Source organism: Mus caroli, chromosome 13 (genome assembly GCF_900094665.2).
Source record: "Mus caroli chromosome 13, CAROLI_EIJ_v1.1, whole genome shotgun sequence".
In the NCBI taxonomy this organism is placed as follows: Eukaryota; Metazoa; Chordata; class Mammalia; order Rodentia; family Muridae; genus Mus; species Mus caroli.
In genome coordinates this window covers 112,657,453-112,678,432 of record NC_034582.1, presented here as the reverse complement: position 1 = coordinate 112,678,432, position 20,980 = coordinate 112,657,453, and the positions used below count along the sequence as shown (strand labels likewise).

The following is a 20,980-nucleotide window of genomic DNA, read 5'->3' as shown; positions in this document are numbered from 1 at the left end:
TTCCGGAAGAGCAGCTGCTGAGCCATCTCTCTAGTTTTTTTTTTTTTTTTTTTTTTTTTTTTTTTTTTTTTTTTTTTTGAGGCAGTTTCTTGTGGCCCAGGTGGCCTTGAATTTAATAAATATGTTGTCCACAGTGACCTTGACATGCCTCCACTTCTCAAGTACTGAGTTATGGTTGTACACCACCACACCGAACTTATGTGGTGCTAAGGGTTAAACCCAGGGCTTTGTGTTACTTTGCAAACAAAACCCAAAAACCCTAAATTCATAGTCTTTCCCAGCATGCCCACTCCAGACTTCATTTGAGCTCCCAGGCTCTTGATACAAGGTGGCATGCAAAGCCAGAGATCTGGGAGTCATAGTCAGCCACTTGTCCTTCCTCGTTCCTGTGTGGTGCTCTCCTGTGCTCTGGAGTGCACTGCTGCACAGTTGTCCCGTGGCGCTGGCTCACTTTCAGCGGGTTCCCAGGGCTTTTGCACTTACTTTCATGAAAACGTTCAAAACCGGTTATTTGCTGTTTTGTATTTTACTTTGGTTTTGTTAGAGACTGTCTCACAGTGTGGCACTGATTGGCCTGAACTTACCATCTCAGCCTCTCTGGTATTGGATTTAAAGGCACTCACCACTGTGCCCCCATGCATTTTGCTTTGTGAGAGCATCTTGCTGTGTTGCCCAAATTTGTCTCAAACTCAGCTTCTCCTAATGCTGAGATTATGGATGTGTGGCTCCCTCCGTGTCTTTGTCTTTCTACTGCATAACTTAAAATGTGGTCTGATACATTTATGTGGTAAAGGGGGAAAAAAAGCTTAGGGAAAGGCTAGTTCTATATTTCCACATGACTCGCAGATCTGACTTAGGTTGAGTGTTCCCCTTCTTAAGGATGTGTGAATTAAGTCAGGCATGTGGCTCATGCCTGTAGTTGTAGCACTTGGGAGGCCAAGCCTGGGGAACATAGTGAGACTGTATTTTTAAAAAAAGAAACAGGAAAGCCTTATGTTGTGGCACATGCCCACAATCTCCGCACTGGAGAGGCAAAGGCACATTCAGAAGAATGACCATATGACAAGTCCTGCCCTGTCCTACAGACACACACACTCAACTCAGAAAAAGTGAATGTGAGGTGGGTGTGAGGTACATTAACCTTTAATCCTAGTACTTAGAAGCAGAAGGATCTCTGGATTGGAAGCCAACTTGCTCTACATACCAAGTTACAGGACAGCCAGAACTACATAAGAGAGACTCTGTCTAAAAAAGAAAAATGGTGTTAAAGTTGTCTAGTATGCCTCAGTGGTAAGTCGTCTTCCGGCATACACAAAGGCTGTGGTTCAATCCCCAACACTGCAAAAGAAAAAAATTGAAAAAAAAGGTGAGCTCATTTGCTTTTGCTAATTTTCTTAATTTGTCAATGTATTTTTTTTTCTTACAATAGGTGAAAAACCTTTTGAATGTTCAAATTGTCACGAGCGGTTTGCTAGAAATAGCACTCTCAAATGTCACCTCACTGCATGCCAAACTGGAGTAGGAGCAAAAAAGGGCAGGAAGAAGCTTTATGAATGCCAGGTATGTGTGGGTAGATTGTGTCTTCACAAGAGGAACGGAACCACAGTCATTAGAAGTGCAGAGTAAATAAAATGGGGTTGATTGAGAAGTTTTTGACAAGACATTAATGTAAAAAGCAGTATGTGTTCGGTAGAAACCACTTCTGGAATTTTGAAATCTGATCTTTTCCCGAGTTAGTGAAACCCAGTAGAATCTTCTCATGACACTGGGCAGTAGCAAGCCTCAGCTCCTAGATAACCATGCCCTCAATACTAAACAAAACCAATACTCGCATTACGGTGCCTCAGAACAGCCAGGAATATGGGCCAAAACAAAATTGTGAATTCCTTAAACATTGAGGCATTGAGGGGTTTATTTATTTATTTATTTATATTTTAACTTGTACAGCTCTTGAATGTGAGCTTTGGAGATTACAGTGTCCTGTTGCAATGTCAAAGGTTTGGACATGCCTTCCGTTCCTGTAGTGTGGATAGGTTAGGTGCGGTAAATGCCCTTTGGACACAACATGGCAGTGGTGTATCAGCATCTCAAGCTAGAGCCTTAGAAAGACTTGAAAATAAATGTTTTATATGGGTTATCAGCAGCCCAAGGTGATCAATATTGATAAAACTGTCTTAAACTTAAACAGAAGTGCAGGTTTGTTAGGTGGTTTTCCTTTTTTCCTTTCTTTTTTTTCTCTTTTCTGTTCTGTTCTTTTCTTTTTCTTGTAGGCAGTCTGTCATATCCCAGGCTGGCCCTTGAACTGACTTTTTAGCTGAAGATGACCTTGAATTATGATTTTGTCCTGTCTCTATCTCCCAAATGCTGAGGCGTGCACCACCACAACTGGTGTGGGGGAATAATAGGTTTGGGTGTTTGTTTGTATTTATTTACTAATGGCTGTGCGTGTATGCATCAGAGGATACTTTGTAGGAGTTTGTTCTTTTTTCACTATGTGGGTTTTCGAGATTGATCTCCGAGATTGTGCCCGGACTTGGCAAATGCTGCCTTTACCTGTTAAGCCATCTCACCTGCCTACAATTAATTATTTTTAGCCATAGGAACAATCATTGGTTTCTGGGAGAGGGGCAGAGAAGGCAGAAAAGATATAACTGGGTTTTCCATGATTAGTATATTTTTTGTCCCAAATAGTGTAATGGGGTCTAAATCTTGAAACTGGGACAAGCTATGGTATTGTTACTTTATATTTGATACTTAACAGGAGCAGTGCTGGAATGTCCCCAGAATTTAGTCAGTTGTTAGGGTATGGGCGGAAAGATCAAATGAAACCAAGTGTGCGAAATAGCTTTGCACTAGGTGCCCTGGAAACTATAGTTAAAATGGTTATGTGATAACTACCAATCGTGGATGGTAGTGTTCTGTGCTTGGTTGGTTGGTTGGTTTTGTTTTCTGGTATTGGGGATTAAACACAGGACCCCCACCCCCATATGCTAGGCAGATAGTCTTACCACTAAGTTATACTTTCAATCCGTATTAGTGTATTCTTTGTGGGGATTTCTTCATTGGTGGTTTTGGTTTTATTTTGTTGTCCTATTTGTTGACACTTAGGATTAGAACCAGTACAGGGCCTTGTGATTGCTAGGCAGATACTACTGAGCTAACTTCAACCAGTCTGTATATTTTATGGGGAATAAGTGTGTTCACATTTACTTCGGTATGATTATAGTTATTATTGACATACTGTATTTGGTGATTTCAGGTCTGTAACAGTGTATTTAACAGCTGGGACCAGTTCAAAGATCACTTGGTAATACACACTGGAGATAAACCCAACCATTGTACTCTGTGTGACTTGTGGTTTATGCAAGGAAATGAATTACGGAGGCATCTTAGTGATGCTCACAATATTTCAGAGCGTATAGTAACTGAAGAAGTCCTTTCAGTAGAAACACATTTACAAACCGAGCCAGTGACATCAATGACTATTATAGAACAAGTTGGGAAAGTGCATGTGTTGCCACTGCTTCAGGTCCAAGTGGATTCCGCACAAGTAACTGTGGAACAAGTTCATCCAGATCTGCTCCAGGACAGCCAAGTACATGATTCACAAATGACCGGGCTTCCAGAGCAAGTCCAAGTGAGTTATCTGGAAGTGGGCCGGATTCAGACTGAAGAAGGCACTGAAGTACATGTTGAAGAGCTTCACGTTGAACGGGTAAATCAGATGCCAGTTGAAGTACAGACTGAGCTTCTAGAAGCTGACTTGGATCACATGACCCCTGAAATCATGAGCCAAGAGGAGAGCGAGCCTAACCATGCAGATGCTGCCATGGAAGAACATGAAGATGCTGAGGGGTTAGAGACCAAACCAAGCGAGTATTCCCAAGCTAGAAAAACAGAGAATGACAGGACATCTCTGCCGGTTTTAGAATGAAATAACCGTTATATTTTTAAATTTACATTTGTGGTAAACTGATGGGCAGTGTGACCTTAAGCTATCAAATAAGTGGACCAAAGTTAAACTATTTCTGTTGTGCTGAACTGTTTCTATGGAAACAGGCTGATGTCCTTCCAGTTAATGCCACAGAATGGGAATATTCCTCATAATGAGTGGGAGCTTTGAGAAGTATATTTCTGTTAACTTAAATGAATTATATTCTTATTATATAGTTGGGTACGAATGCATCTATTTTCATTGTGGTAAGGGTCTCCGTATCCTCTTTCCCAGGTCATGTCTTTCCTTAAATTCTTTGCATATTATAAAATCATACTTAAAACCATTAGAATACATACATTTGTATTCTAATGCATGTTAAAAAGTTGAGTATGTAGGCAACACAAGGCTGCATGAGGGAAGTGCATTGTTACATGCAGTTACTAGTTGGGGGCTGGCTTTATTATGAACAACATTCTTGTCTATCCAGTGGCTACAAATGTCCCCACAACAGAAACGGTGGTGGCAGAATTTCTAGAATGTTAAAAAACAAAAACAAAAAAACAACCACCCTGTGCCTTTTCAAAACCAACAAAACTTCAGAAAAACATCTCTGGTTCTTTCAAAGTTTGTGTTTTAAAGTGCTCTGGTACTTGGTATTTTTTGCTAAAATGACAACTACCAATTCTTTTTCCTTTAAGTTACATTGAAAATTTTTCATTTAACGGCAGCTGAAGGGCCATTTTCAATTGGAAAAGTTCACTTCCATCTGTGGTAAACTTTATTTTGATGAGAAGTTGCACTAGTATTTTACCACCAGATGGAAAAAATATTAGGTGAGCATCATTTTAAAATTAATGTATTTAAAATAAAGTACAGAGGATATGTACATGTATATAATATATCAGGCTTTTGTTTTGAGTGGAATCTTTTTCCCCCAATCCTTGATGTAAAGATTTTGTGCTATAACTTTTAAAGCCATACAAATAAGAGTGCTAAACTGTGGACTTAAAAGTAGTTGTGTAAATATTTTTAATCAGTATTACTTGGAAAATAAAAATAACAACCACGTAAAATCAATATTGCTATTTTCTTTACCTGTTAAATACTGGGAGATAATTTACGTTTTAAAGTAAACTTTAAAATTATGTGTTCATGACTCTTTTTAATGTTGTTTTATGTGTATGGGTGTTTTGTTTGTATGCATGTCTGTGCACCATGTGCGTGCCTGATGCCCCCTCCCAAAACCAAGAAGATGGGTAGAATTGGTTGTGAGCTGCCATATGGATGCTGAAAATCAGACCTAGGTCCCCAGAAAGAGCAGAGTGCTCTAAGCCATCTCCAGCCCTCTTATGTTTTTTTAATTATCAATTTGGAGATACTTCATGCACTTTTGTGACTGTGGTAAACAGGGCTTAATTAATTAAGATATAAGATTGTTAATACATACTTCCTAACCCAAGAGCTAGCTAAAAAGGCCTAGACACAAGTTACTTGTATTTTGTAAATTTTATTGGCAAAAAATTGGAAGTGGTATTTTTTTAGAAGCGCCTATTTATTTTAAACATGTTTTTCCAATTGTTTTTAAAGAGATCAGCTCAAGTAATACTTTTGGTAATTGTTGGTATTAAATGGTAACATCACATAGTTTTATATCACTCAGTTTGTTAATATTAAGATCAGGCCTACAAAATGTTTATCACTAGACCACATTTTATATGTTGAGTAAGCCAACAACAAATTAGACGTAAATGTGAAGTCCTCACTTATAAAAGTGGGTTTTAATTTCTGTTTAGCATGTGTTGTCTTCAGTAAAAAGGTGGGCATTGAGGAGCTCACTTGAAAGTAGTCTTACAACTGATGTGAAAAAATAGGAGGGAGGGAGGGAGGAGAGCTTTTGAAGGCCCTGTGTTGATTACATTTGGAGAAGGAGACCCAAGCAAAATGTATTTCATGTGCAATGTGCTGAAGTGTGCTGTAACTCTTTAACAAAACTTGTCATAAAGGATTCAAATGAGAATCAGCGCCAGATTAAAAGCCTAGAAGTGTGTGTTGCTCTAATCAGCTAGTCAGAGCATAGAGGACATCTAACCTCTGTGTGCTGTAGACAGTTACTCCTCCACGGTAAGTACAAAGGCAGCATATTTCTTCTTGATGGTAGTGAGATGTGATTTAGCTGAAATAACCTCTACCTTGGTAATTCTACAAAAATGTGACCTGAGAATGGAAAGTTGATTGTAATGATAGCTGTCAGTTATAAATCACCTATGTATATACATCCACACACTTAAAGTCTCAGCAACCGGGTGAGAGAATGGCTGGAGCTAGTTATGTATGTCATTAAGTAGTTACCTCTACTTCAGATTGTACAAAGCATAGAGAAATACTCATTTTCTATCTGGTGTCCACTCCAGCTTTTCATGGGGCTGGGAGTGTAAGACCCCCGAAGCTGGGCCTCTGCTCAAGTCCCGGGCTGAGCTGGCCAGCACCCCAGTGACCCGAGAGAAAACCACACCTGATGCAAACTGCAAGAGGTTTTATTATCAGCTAGCTGAGAACAAGTCCCTCCGCAGGGGAGTTCGACCAGAGTAGGGGGCTTTTAACAGCTAGCTGAGGAATTGGGAGGAGAGTTCTTCTCTTCCAGGTGTCCTTGGTGAAATTTACAAGGCAGGAGTGGGGAGTGAGTTCTTTCTGAATTTCTATCTCCATGTCCTCAGCACAGGAAGGCAGGCATCTCTGGTTGTAAAGTGTAGAAACAAAAAGGCTTTTTGCTGGCTATAGAGAACAAAGAGCTTTTATCTGGCTGCATTTTTAGAGGTCAGGGAAAACAAGCTTGGGGAACATCCAGGAGCTTTACCTTCCAGGGAGAAACGCTCTAAGTCGGGGTCTCACAGGAGTAGAGGAGATAAGAGATCTGTTAAGCTATCCAGCAACCTCACATCCTTGCCCTGAGGCTGTGCACTATGTGTGTACTCCCATTTGTGAATCTCCCTTTTACTGGCATTCCAATTTGTAAGAAAACTGCGGTCTAATCACATGTCACTCCCAAAGATTTTTTTAATTTACATAACCCAGGATATCTGGTAGTTGTTAGATTATTTCAGATGTATAAGATGATGCCTTTATTGGAGAAAAGTAAGTCATCTGTCTAAACAAGTTTATGGGAACTACATCAAGAAGTTCAACTTGTTTGTTACTGACAAGGAAGAAAGGGAAACCCACCTGGGATGGCAGACCACTCAAAAGTGTAGCATGCCTGCCAGTGGCCCTGCTGCACTTCCTCTATACGTGTACCTCAGGCTCCTAAAGTGGTGCTTGATGGGGAAGAGAGCTCCTCCCATCTTGTCAGGGTGCAACATTGATCCCTGGAGCACTGGCCTTTGGTGAGAAGGCAGGTGAGTTCAGTAACATGCAGGAAGTAGCCTAGCAGTTACCAGAATCTTGTTACAAGCACCTTGCTAGGCCCCACATCCAGACTTGAATATTCTATTGGTCTGGGTTAGTGCCTGGGAGTTGGAATTACTAAACAGAGTTCCCCGATAGTGGATATCACTGGCTGTTGGGTCTGGGGTCATTTGGTGTACAATTGACATAAGTGACAGAGGACTTATATATAGGAAACACTTGGTTAGCCAAGTTTGTGTGTGTTGGGGATGATTTTTTTCAATACCAGGGACCAAACCCAATGCCTTGACTATGCTACAGAAATGTTTTACTAACTGAGCTGTATCTTCAGCCCAGGACTGACAGAGAGGCTCTTTATAGAACTTCCATCTGCTATTACAGAATGTTCATGGTAGCTTTTGATTGTAGTGACGAGACCAAGACAGTCACAAACATTCAGATCAAGCAAGAACATTATATGTTGTCTCAGCTGTTTCTATGTGGCAAATGCCACAAAGATGGGAAATGTTAGAGAGCAACATTAAAAACTCAAAAAAAAAAAAAAAATAACACTAGTTAATTCACATGCATGCAGTAGATACAATGTTAACTCAGACCTGTTAAGAACTAAATGTCAGTGTATGGATTTTCTTAAAAGTATAGCTGATTAAAGGCAGTGGTGGTGCACGCCTTTAAACCCAGCACTTGGGAGGCAGAGGCAGGTGGATTTCTGAGTTCGAGGCTAGCCTGGTCTAGAGTGAGTTCCAGGACTGCACAGAGAAACCCTGTCTCAAAAAAAAAAAAAAAAAGTATAGCTGATCGTTAACTCTGGTGTGTGTGCCTGGTGACTATCTGTATTAGACAAGTAACTTGTGTGAAGCTGTAATTAAGGAATCCTATGGATGGAGTAATAAATTGAGAGCCGGGGGCTGGTGAGATGGCTCAGTGGGTAAGAGCACCCGACTGCTCTTCCAGAGGTCCAGAGTTCAAATCCCAGCAACCGCATGGTGGCTCACAGCCATCCGTAACGAGATCTGACTCCCTCTTCTGGAGTGTCTGAAGATAGCTACAGTGTACTTACATATAATACATAAATCTTAAAAAACAAAAACAAAAAAAAAAACTTAAAATGTAAAAAAAAAAAATAATAAATAAATTGAGAGCCAATAATTCAAATGAAGCAGTGCTTATTGAGAATGAAACCAAACAAAATTAACTACATAATAGGTACTTTTGCTAAGCTTCATTGAATCTAATCTAGAGCCTCTTTTCTGCTCTTCATTATTCAGGAGTAAATAATAGTCAACGTCGTTTATAAGAAAGTATCACATGAGTGATAAGAAATGGGTTGGGCAGGTTTAGGGAAAAGCTAACAGTTCTAATTCTTGTTGGCCAGAATATAGAAAAGTGCTGATTCTGTCCTGACCAAAGGCGGGAATACAGAGGAGCTCGTTTCTTGTTATCTCCCCTTTTTAAATGAGCTCCTCCTGGAAGCCATACTTGAGCGTCCAGACTAAAAGCCCTTCTGGGGAACAGCTTTGGAACTGGATCTCTGGATTTCATGCTGAAAATTGATTATACTGTTTCTCAGTTTCTGCCTGTCCCTTAAAGGATTTTAAGGTCTCCGCTTTTGACAGAACGTCAGGTAGCTAGAGGCCATTTAGGATAAACCTCCCCCACAGCCCTCTCTGCAAAAGTTAGGAAGGAAAACATAATTACCCCTTCTTAGGCTTCCTGGAAAATGGAGTACCTCTGGACCTGTTAGAAAACATGACCTTTCTCTAAAGGATTGTTTTTTTTCCTCTCTTCTGTGTTAATCAGGGTGGACCTGACAGTCACATGTCCAGAGGTCCAACCCAAGGAGAGGTGACTCACCCAAAATCTCTGAAGATGTGGGAGGAATAATTATCCTGTTTCCCCCTTAGTGATACAATGTATTTTCCTTCGCAGCAGACTCTCCCTTGGTGCAGCTGCTCTCCTTTTGGGCACTGCCCAGAAGCCTAAGTGTGTTCTTCCTGACATTCTGAGCTTACTCTCCTTTATTGGAGCCCAGCTCTCTACTAAGAAGCTGCTTGCCAGCCTCCATTGCTAACCATGCCAGATTTCCCAGACTAAACTCCAGAGACACGGCTTCTCTTTCTCTTTTCCATCTCTCTTCTAGCAGCTGCCTAGAATTTCAGCTTGCTGCTAAGAACTCAAAAAGGAAGCTTGATTTCCCTGCAACACTGATATATTTGGCTTCTTATTGAAGAAAAGCTTGAGAGGCTGGGAATACAACCAGCCTGTGGTGGGGTGCTTGCCTGCTATGCTGAACGGTCCTGAGTTCAGTCCCCCAGCCCTGAAATGGAGACGTAATTTGGTAAGAAATTTTATTGTTAAATATTTCTTAAAGTTGAATGTCAGGACCGCTCAAGTAAACACCTGGGGCCTGGAGATTACGAACAGGTGAAGTGTTTGTTGCTCTAAGACCCAAGTGTAGAGTCCCACCTGTATAAAAAGCCAGTCCTGGTGGCCCATTCCTATCCTCATTGGGAGATAGACAGGAGGAGTCTAGGAACGTACCTAGCCAGCCATTGTAGTGGAATGACCAGAGCTCCAGAATCAGTGAGAACCCTGTGTCAATAAGGTGAAGAAGGATTGAGAACATCCAGCATTGATCTACACCTCATAGGCACATGTGTGTACATCACCCCTCACAAATCACTTTGGAAATAAAAGAATGCCTAGAATATCAGGATTAAGCAGGGGCTAGCAGTCCCTCCTTAGCCACTGACATCTTTTTTTTTTTTTTTTTTTTTTTTTTTTGCTGTTGTTGAATTACACTTGCTAAAGTAAAAATCATGTGATTCAGAATGAGAAAAAATTAAAAGCACCCCAACTCATCAGTCAGAAATAACATTAGGTAAGAAGCATTCCAGGTATCTCTGGGAGAGGGAGAAAGGAGAAGGGAGAGTCAAAAGAGAGAGACAAGGGAGAACTTTCTGAAAACAGGATTGCTGCAGCTATTTTCATTCTTTCAGTTTAATTTTGGCTTGGCTTTGGCTGTGATAAAAGCAAAAATGGGCTAGCAAGATGGCTCAGCCAGTTCACCTGAGTGCAGTCCTTAGGAACTACCTAGTCAATGAAGAGAACTGACTTCTGCAAGCTACCCTTTGACTTCCTTATGCATAACACTTGCTCCCCAACTAAGTAAAATAAACAACCTTTAAAGTTATAAAGTTAGAACAAAATTATGATAAGCTTCAGATAAATGCTTCATTACTACAGAAATACTAGGGTTTTGTGTGTGTGTTTTGAGATAAGGGCCTCTCTATGTAGTCCTGGCTGGCCTGGAACTTGCTATATAGACCAAGCTCTCAAGACTTGAGATCTGCCTGCCCTGCCTTCTGAATGCTGGGATTAAAGTTGTACACCACCATGCCTGGCCCCACTATTCTTAAAAGGTTCTTGTAAAGTTAAAGAACAAATGACATTGCTAAACACTAATTGTTGCGAAAAAGTGGTTCCGTTTTAAACCTCAGAGCTCTCCCTTCTGAGAAAGTGGAGAAGTAGACATCTGGGCACTTCATCCCCAGGCTTGGTTATGTTGCCATTCTCAAAGTAAGAGAGGCTGTAGGGTCGGACATTGGGTTAGATTAGCTGTGACTCAAGTGATAATCAGAGGAAAGTCCATGTGAAACGTTTAAACGAGGATGTCACACAGAGACAAAAATCTACAGAGGACAGGAAAAGATCTGATACATATTATCCCCTCTAGGACATACTAGGGGCGGGGAGAGGAAACCTGGGATGTCATCTGAGGGACTAAATGTTCATGTGCCCCCACCCCCCAGTTCATATATTGAAATCACAGTTCCTAGTTTGCTGGTATTAGGAGGGCCTCTGGGAAATAATTAGGTCATTAGAGTAGAACTAATCTCGTTTGTGAGAGTAAAGCCATATGAGACACTCCAGAACACTCTGGTCCTCCCTCTGCCGTGTTCAATGGGAAGTTGGTAGTCCGCAGCCTGTTAAATCGCCATTTCCAGAACTTAACCATGTTGACACCCTTAAGCTCAGACTTCTGACTGTAGAGTTACTATCACCAAAGAGTGAACAAGGAAGGAAGACTAGGGGTAGAAATGTCCAGTTGAATGGCCAGGTTCACATGCAGTATGGCTGCATCCTGGGTAACATAATAACTAGAAAATGAGAGTAGAATGGCCTCATTTGCCCTTGAATGGCAAGTGTACAAACAAGTAGAGGGAATTCTGAATATACCTGAATCCCAAACTCTTTAGACACTGGTGAAAGAAGCCCACTTGGCCATTGACTCCCATGCCCCAACTTCCCAGGCCTTCTGGCCAGGTTGACACATTGTAGCTAGAAACATCTCATTAGTTCTCCCCACAACTCAAGCACTGACTGCTCTTCAGAAGGTCCTGAGTTCAAATTCCACAACCACATGGTGACTCACAACCACCTGTAATGAGATCTGATGCCCTCTTCTGGTGCGTCTGAAGTCAGCTACAGTGTACTCATGTATAATAATAAATAAATCTTTGGGCCAGAGCAACCGAAGTTGACCAGAGGGAATGGGTTTGACTGGAAGGAGCAGAGGTCCTAAAAATTCAATTGCCAACAACCACACGAAGGATCACAACAGTGCACTCACATACATAAAATAATAAAGAAATCTTAAAAAAGAAAAAAAATATTTACTTCCAGATTGTTAAAAAAAAAGAAAAAGAAATGTTTGATGTCACAGGTGTCACAAGTTAGTAAAGACTTAGAGCTAAGATGGCCTTTTAGCTATTAGTGGTATTTCTTAAAGAAAGGCCCCAGTGCCTCATTCATTAACATCATGTTCAAGCTGACAGAGACATGAAGGGTTAGAAACCGTATTTCATTGAGCTTTTCAGGAACCATGGGCCTGCCTACACTGATGATGGCCTTCGATTCATGTGCTCTTTTGAAAAATAATTTTATAGAAAATATTTTTTATGAAGTATATGTATGCCCTTGTAGAAAAAGAAGAATCCTTGGAGGGATTAAAGGCCAGCCTGGCAGCCTGGTCTACAAAGTGAGTTCCAGGACAGCCAGGGCTATACAGAGAAACCCTGTCTCGAAAAAAGAAAAAGAAGAGCTTCGAGGTCACCGGCACCCGCAGTGAGGTGTATTTCCAGACGTGCAGCACAGATTTGTAGTTTTTCTTCCCAACTTTTGCTCACTCAGTGTGCTCAGGATGTTTCCTTATACTCCTGAGGTTTCTTAAAGACTAGGGTGGGTGTGCTACCACATGCCTATAATCCCAAATATGGGGGAGACTGAGGCTGGAGGATAATCTTGAGTTCAAGTCCAGCCTGTAATGTGTAATGTTACACATCAAGACTTTTTTTTTTTTAAGTCAGAGCTCTGCATAGAATGTTGTACTGTAACCTACTATTGAATGGACTTTTGTGGGAATAAAAAAGAAAATTGTTTCAAGTGGAGGAAATCAAATGTATTACACTCTTCAATGACTTAGGAGTCCCAGAGTGCCAAGGGCCTGATTTGGAAGGAGGAGAATCTATCCCAGTGGTTCCCAACTCAGGTAGCTTGAGACCATTGGAACACAAAGAGATTTACATCATGAATCATAGAAGTAGCAAAATTACAGTTAGGAAGTACCAATGAAATAGTTTTATGTTTGGGGGAGGGGGGTCACCACAGCCTGAGGAACTGCATTAAAGGGTTGCAGCATTAGGTAGGTTGAAAGTCTGATGCTCTAGCGTGTGACAACTTAAAAGTGAAAATGCAGGAGGCTGGCGGGATGGGGCCCGGGAAGCACACTTGCGAAGCAATTGCTGACCTATGTTTCCCTTGCTCTGTTGGGGCATCGAATGTGAGCTGTATGTCTGTAGCTGTATGTCTGGCCTGGGATTTGAGGGTCTAGATTTCTATATAATTTTCCTATACAATTTTATCCTATGTACTGTCATTTTTCAAGACTCAAAGGGCCTTTCTAATCTTTTTCGTTTTATTGTTATAGAAAGAAAATAGGCTGGTGGTATGCACTACTTCAAGATTGTTTGTTTATTTATGAATTTTAAGATGGAGAATCCTTCCTTATCAACTGACTGGGTTGGGGAAGCAGTCCTTTCAGTCCCTGGGCTTCCCTTGCGCGTGAGTCCGTACATGGAGCTGTCCAAGGTTTTCGGTCTTGCCCTTTACTGTTCCTGACCCCTTTAAGGAACAGGCAGGAGACAGCAGCAAAGAAAGGTCTGAGTTTGTCTTGAGTCCCAGTGCTTGGGTACCAGTCCCAGCCCCAGCGTTCCACAGGTTGGGGACCTTAACTGAAGTCTATGTCTGTCTTTGCTTCAGTTTACTTATCTGCTAAAGCAGGGACGGTAATACCAGAACTTCTCACATTGCCGTGAAGAGTTAGTCTTTGTAAAATTATTTAATATACTGTCTGGCAAATAGAGAAAAATAAACAAACAAACAAACAGACTCTTCTAGACCCCCAACTTCTGCCTCATAAAAATTTTAGATGTTGATTCTTGTAGTTTTGCCCTGGCATCCAGGGATACACGCGGTGGACGGTAAGAGAAAGTGGGCAGATTGCTCACAGAGCTGAACTTAGACTCCTAGGACTGGCTCAGCCATTAAGCCGTCTGTGACAGGAACTGGCTTTCCTCCTCTATTAAATAAAGTTAACTCCAGGGATTATATTCTATGTTCTGTGGCATCTGTATCAAATTCCCTGCTCTACATTCAATTCAACGACTTAGCTTCCTAGATCGTAAACTAGAAAAAGATCGTTTGGCACCTACCACCAGCCAGGATATCACAGTAGGGAGTAGACAAGCAATAAGAGGGCCTCGACTAGGTGGCACCCTGAGAATTAGGCCTGATGTGTACAAGGGATGGGGCAGAGGGCGACAGAAGCACTTCTTTCTGCAGAGCTTAAAAGCCCTGCTACTCACCCGGAGGAGCTGTTGCGGTGCTTTGCTGGAAGTCTCTGCTCTGTTGGAAGGATTGCAGGATAGTGTCGCGGTCACTTAGAGGGAAGGAATGGTAGAGCGCGCAGGGTCTGTTCCGGCAAGGTGTTAAGTTGAGTCGCTTTCTGCTGTGTCTCTGCTTCCCATCGTCACTCTAGGCCCAAACCCCCTCCCGGAAAGTCTGCAGTGGGTGTCCCCTTGCCACACAACTACACACTCCCCTCTCTTCCGCTCCTCCCTCCTGGCTGCCATAGAAACCAGCCTGCCAGGTCCAGGCCGGCTTCCCGTCGCAGTGACCATCCAGTCTCCTTTCCCTGCTCCCCAGAGCCAACCCCCCGCTCAGGATTGGTCCTGTTCAGGACGCTGCAAAGCACTCGGCTCTGGTGGCGGAGTCAGGCGCAGACAGGCAACGGGGTTTGCCACGGCCCTGTGGGTCAGATCTGCTGCCTGTCACAGTTCGCAGCGCCGTAGGAGCGACCCAGACGTCTGCGCCCCGGGACACTCATGAGCTTGTGCCAGCGTCTGCCACTCTGTTCTTAGCCTGACCGCGCATCGAGCTCCCCAGGCGGCCTCCGGACCGAGGTAAGCGGGGCTCGTCGCCAGCGCCTGGGTCACGCTAGCCTCGCCATCTCTGAGCTAGAAAGAAGCACTTCTCCGGGATCTCAAGGGAGAAAGGGAGACACAAATTCTGGCCCCGGTGGCGATTGAAGTGGGGTTAGGAGAAGGTTAAGTGCTCCTGGGGACGTCCACCGAGTCCATCAGCACTCTGCAGAAGGGGACATTGACACCAGGGCGCAGGCTCCCGCCCCTGTATGAGATGCCCTGGTCTGGGCGCGTGTGCGCACCCCTCTGTGTGCACCGTGCTGTCACCCGTGTCTATCTGTGCTCCTACACGTGAGCCAGAGGGCAGCCTAGCGTCTCGCGTGCCCACACCGGTTCTCTAGACCACAAGAGCCAGGCGCCAGCCCAAATCCGTTAGTTTGTAACTAGGGCTGGGCACCTGTGTGACCTGGATTAGGAGCGGACGTAACTTCTCACAGCTGTGGCCCGGGGGAGGGGTGGTGGTGGCATGAACCCTCAAGGACACCATACACCAGAATCCTCCCCTAGAGAAAGGTGCTTCTTTGGGAAGACCCAACAAAGTAAGGAGGAGCCTCATTTCTCTTCCCAGGCACCTCTAGGATTATTATAATGGGAGTAGAGGACCTGGAGATACAACCAGGAAGAGACTTCCACAGGGTCTTTAAAACTCTGCAAGCAGAACCCATTGGTTCCGAAGGAGAGGCCAGGAGATCGACTCTCCCCTTTCCCTCTCTTCCTCTTCTCTTCACTCTACCTCACCCTTTCTCTCCCTTCCTTTTTCAGTTCCCCCTTCCGGAGTGTAGTAGACAAGAGTGCTCTATGTTAAACACTCCCCCCACCCCCTGCCAACACACACACACACACACACACACACACACATACACACACACACACACACACACACACACACATTCCATTTCAAAATAAGGACAAATGAATCACATTCTAACTGCTGCTCGCTGTGAAATTCAGACAAGTTTGGAAACTAAACAAATCACATTTGCACACTGGGGCCTGGGGTATCCAGAAGGGAAACAAGCAAACCCAGAGGAACAAAAATTTGTTCCAAGTTACGATTTCAAACGGGAATGTAAAACGGCTATTTGTTTATCGAAATTGGGATTTAAAAAAAAAATGTTTGAAGATCTGTATACACAGTTTGCATCATCAGCATTCAGTGTGATTCACAGAAGCACTTCAGGAGATGGTTTTTGTTAGTGTTGCAAAAGCCCTTCTAATTTTGGTTGCCATGGTAACTAAAGAAGGCGCCCTGCACTTAAAGAGGCTGCCTGGATGGAACCGAGAACTGTTCCTGAAAGGAACTCCTCATGTCCCCTCCCATCGCCACAGCAATATCAGAATTCATAAAAAGATATGTTTCTTTTCCTTAAAGTAGTTAAACTCTAAGCCATGTTTTGGTGTTTTGTTTAAGTTTTTTCCCCCAAATTTTCAGTCTGTTCTTCAGACCTTTCCTCTCAGACAAATGAGAGTAAACATAGCGCCCTTCAGCAAGTCAAATGGCCACCAGTCCTGAGGGCTCAGCTCTCTTCCCACACTCACTGAACCAACAGAGGACAGAGGAGCTGTTTGATGTTCAAGGAATTCTGGCCTGGGACTAGACTGCCCTCTCTATTTAGCGGTTAAATTTGGAATTCTAATTAGCTTTCTAATTAGGAGCTGGAGGATGTAGGTGGGGGGCCTGGCAGAGGCTACTGGAGGGAAAGCTGAGCCCAGCTCTCCCCAGATTGATGTTTGCTGGGCTGTTGAATGTGCTTAGGACAGCTCTCAAGCACTTATTTTTGGACTGACCGCTATTAGGTGGAAAACCTGGAAAAACCTTCAAGAAAGACCTTTTTCTGTTAGGGAGCAATGTGGCTGGAATTTGGGGTTGAAGTGTGTGCTTTTCCTTATTTAAGCTGCATTTCAAATAAAGACAGGTCTGTAAGAGTCCAGATTTCCCAGCCAGGACTACAAATAAGTTGTAGAACGCTATGCTCTCACTTGTCTCTAGGGTTTTCATTTAGAAAGCTTAATTTGGGACAAGCCGTGGTTCCACACTCTAAACATTTTTCTCAACAAGTATTACTGGTGCCTTTAAAAATATAATTCTTCAACAACCACCATTTCTCTTATTTCTAGACATCAATCCCACACATTGATGACATATGAATGGAAATTTCAGAAGCTTCTAGGCTTACTGTATCAAAGGGGGAAACACAACGATTTTGTCTGAGTAAAGTTATGTTTTCAGCCACCTACAGGGCTTCATTTGGGGGAATCTTAAAAACTAAAATAGGCTTCAACTTCAATCTGTATTTCTCTACAATTAAAGAGCCTTCGCTCATTGGCTGATTTTCTAGAATTTGCTCTAAATCTCAGAAGAAAACATCCAAGTCACTTATAATGCTAATAGTGCACAGCTGGAATGAACTCTGTTATAGCTTCTAAATAACTGAATTGCTTCAAGGTCAGCTCAGCCACTGTAATGGAGGATATTTTTGACCAGTTGCACAGGTGGGTAAGGTGCAGTCCAAAGTCAAATGATTTCAGCTAAGCACCTGGAAAATTAAAACAAAAATCTAAGTCACTTGGAAAGCTTAGGAAGATGGGTATCAGTCAAGACTTAGAGAAACAGGGTGAGAAAAGAGAGAAAGCGGGGGTGAAGGTGGGGGAGATGGCAGTGGAAGAGTTTAGGACAGGGGAGGAATAAAGTTGTGAGGCCGGGAGGAGAAAGCAGATTAAGACAAAGTGAACGGAAGAGAACATTGAGGATAAAGGGGGTTACTGAGAAGGAAAGCCAAGTTGCATAACCAGAATCTAAAAAGACTTCTACTCCCTCTATAGACCAGGCTGGTCTTGAAAATTTATATTTGTCTCCAGTAGTGTTTGTTTTCCTGGGGGTTTTTTGTTGTTGTTGCTTTGTTTGTTTGTTTGTTTGTTTCCCAAGACGAAGCTTACTCTGTGTAGCCCTGGCTGTTCTGGAACTCCAGCTCTGAAGACCAGGCTGACCCTTGAACTCAAGAGATCCACCTGCCTCTGCCTCCTGAGTGCTGGGACTGAAGGTGTGTGCCACCGCCACGCAGCAAGACTGTGATAATAACAACACTTACAGTCCCCAAATACAGTCACTGTCAGCTTTTAGTTCTTCAGTTGAATCACTTACCTTCCTATATCCAAATAATTGTTCTAAGTTTACAGTGTTTGGATTTATCAGTTTTGGACATCGCCTACAGAGTTACTCTTCTCCTACGTATGGATTTAACTCTCTTAATCCACTCCTTCCAACTTGGTTTCTCCATTTTTCCCCCGATATAGTGTGTACATGAAACCCACCTACATCTTCATAAAAGCCTTGGAGAGGGCTCAGTGGGTAAAAACACCTGACATGTTAGCCTGGGGTCTTCAGTTCCGATCCCCAGAACCTGTATACAAGCCAGAATTGGTGGTGCTCATGTTTGTAACTCCAGCAATCCTAATGATGTCGAAGACAGCGATTGAAGAATTTCCACAAAACTCTAGGGTCAGCAGCTAGTTTGCAATACACAGTACAATGGCAAAACAAGAAACTCTGTCAAACAAGAATTGGGGAGGGGGAGTGGCAGCAAGAGAACCACTCCTATAGCATGGACCTATAGCATGGTCTCTGTCTCTGTCTTCGTTTCTCTCTCTCTCCCTCTCTCTTTCCCTCCATCTCCCCGCACCCCCCTTCTCTGCCCCCTCTCTTCCTCCCCTCCCTCAGCTTAAAAGCCTCTAGTCTTATGTAAGATAGCTAAATATTTTATAGGACATTAGCTAAAGTAGCTGAAGCACCTCTGTAGTCTTCAGATATAGTGCGAGGATGACTTTTAGAAACTACAAATTGTTCTCAAAGCTCTCCTGCCATTGTTGGGTGACCTAGATTTTAAGCAGGGGTGGTGGTGAAGAGAAAGAGTTAGGGGCTAAAGTTATGTTCTAAGGACAGTGACTAGGAACAGCTGCAGGGAGCAAAGCTCTTGCCTGGACCACAGTGGAAGATTCTGCCCTTCAACATCTCTTATAAATTATATCACAATACATTGTTAAGACTGTACAATAGGGCTGGAGAGATGGCTCAGTGGTTAAGAGCACAGACTGCTCTTCCAGAGGTCCTGAGTTCAATTCCCAACAACCACATGGTGGCTCACAACCATCTGTAATGGGATCTGATGCCCTCTTCTGGTGAAAACAGCTACAGTGTACTCATATAAATAAAAAAAATTTAATTTAATTTAAAAAGATTTTAATTAAAAAAAAAAAAGACTGTACAATAGCCGGGCATGGTAGTGCACACCTTTCATCCCAGCACTAGGGAGGCAGAGGCAGGTGAATTTCTGAGTTCGAGGCCAGCCTGGTCTATAGAGTGAGTTCCAGGACAGCCAGGGCTCTACAGAGAAACCCTGTCTCGAAAAAAAAAAAAAAAAAAAAAAAAAAAAAAAAAAAAAAAAAAACAAGACTGTACAGTAACTGTCCACAGCCTATCCACGTTGTGAACTCTGTATTTCTTTCAGCCTCTCCTCTCTTTATTTTATATGATCTTTAGAGAAAACATGTTTTTGTTACTTTAGTTTTTAGGAACCCATTGCTCTTTCTTGCTAGATATTCTAATGGCTGTGAAAACATCTCTTCTTGGAATGTTCTCACATTCAAGAACATCTGGCAAGAGACAGTCCTTTCCTGGTGTCCTCTAAGCCAGGCAGTTCTCCAATCCCAGCTAATTACGTACATTTCTGATGTACATGAGTGTTCTGATCCCCTGTCCTCTCACTTTTCCCCATTCTTTCTTTACTGCCCCCTTTAATGAAGCACTTGTTCTACTAGCTTAAAGTTATTTGTCTTAAGCTGGATGGTGGCACATGCCTTTAATCCCAGCACTCGGGAAGCAGAGGCAGTGAGATCTCAGAGTTTGAGGCCAGTCTGTTTTACAGAGTGAGTTCCAGGACAGCCAGGGCTATACAGAGAAACCCAGTCTGGGATATATATAATGAAAGAAAAGAGAAGAGAAGAGAAGAGAAGAGAAGAGAAGAGAAGAGAAGAGAAGAGAAGAGAAGAGACGAAAAGAAAAGAAAAGGAAGGAAAAGAAAAGAAAAGGAAGGAAAAGAAAAGAAAAGGAAGGAAAAGAAAAGAAAAGGAAGGAAAAGAAAAGGAAGGAAAAGAAAAGAAAAGGAAGGAAAAGAAAAGAGAAAAAAAAATAACGTGTAGAAGTGTTTTCCTGAATGTCTGTCTACACCATGTTCATGCCTGATGTCTATGGAGGTCAGAAGAGGTCATCAGATCTCCTGGAAATGGGGTTACAGATGTTCAGAGTCACTATGTGGGTGCTGGGAATCAAACCCAGGACCTCAGCAAGAGCAGACAGTGTTCTTAATTCTGATCCATCTCTCCAGTCCCTCTGTTGGTGGCAGCTCCTCTTCCTCCTCTTCCTTTTCGTCTTTGTCGGGATTTATTTTTCTTACAGATCTCTCTACTCAAAAACAAAAAAAGAACAAGTTAAATTACTCTCTTTCAACTTCTAAAAGTTCTTCTGCATAGGCTCAGGTTATAAGAAACTGTTATTCAGTTAGTCCGCTTGAGCCCTCACTCAGATCAATTTTAAATTGGCCTTAGATCCAGTTGAGTAGATCGCCATGTGCTTTCTGCAAAAGGGAGACATTTCCTCGGTAGTAAGGAAGGCCACTGTGAAGAACAAGGCCTAGGGATGCCCTCAGTGGTGGAAAGTGTCTGCCCGGTGTCTATGAGACTTTAGATTTGTTCCTTAGACAGACAGACACACACACACACACACACACACCACCACCACCACCACCACCACCACCCAAAATAAAACCAAAACACAAAGTGCACTCTGCATGGGAGGCTGGCGGGAAGAGAGGCTGAAAGGAAGGAAACCAGGCTTGTTTTTAGTTGCTGCAGTGGCAGGTGTCTGTGGCCCTAGCTACTCAGGAGGCTAATGTACCAGAGATCTTGGACTCAGCAGTTCAAAGTCAGCCTAGAGCCGGACATGGTAGTGCACGCCTTTAATCCCAGCACTCAGGAGGCAGAGGCAGGCGGATTTCTGAGTTCAAGGCCAGCCTGGTCTACCAAGTGAGTTCCAGGACAGCCA

The 20,980-nt window shown here is 42.9% G+C and overlaps 2 protein-coding genes across 10 annotated transcripts in view; both read left to right on the top strand.

Moving 5' to 3' along the window:
* Znf131 (zinc finger protein 131) overlaps window positions 1-5,088 on the top strand; it is a 26,081-nt gene extending 20,993 nt beyond the window's left edge. For 4 of the 8 annotated variants that reach the window (XM_021179894.2, XM_021179895.2, XM_021179897.2 and 1 more), the window contains 2 exons: window positions 1,430-1,560; window positions 3,260-5,088. In XM_021179894.2, the coding sequence (XP_021035553.1) occupies window positions 1,430-1,560; window positions 3,260-3,934 (806 nt within the window). In that variant the 3' untranslated portion in view covers window positions 3,935-5,088. The remainder of the gene's footprint in view (window positions 1-1,429; window positions 1,561-3,259) is intronic. The other 4 variants (XM_029468417.1, XM_021179896.2, XM_021179900.2 and 1 more) reach the window with 3 other exon arrangements.
* A 9,551-nt stretch (window positions 5,089-14,639) lies between these two features.
* Window positions 14,640-20,980, top strand: part of Nim1k (NIM1 serine/threonine protein kinase) — a 45,475-nt gene continuing 39,134 nt past the window's right edge. For both annotated transcript variants that reach the window (XM_029468641.1, XM_021180572.2), the window contains exon 1: window positions 14,640-14,862. The gene's annotated coding sequence lies outside the window, so the exon portion shown is untranslated. The remainder of the gene's footprint in view (window positions 14,863-20,980) is intronic.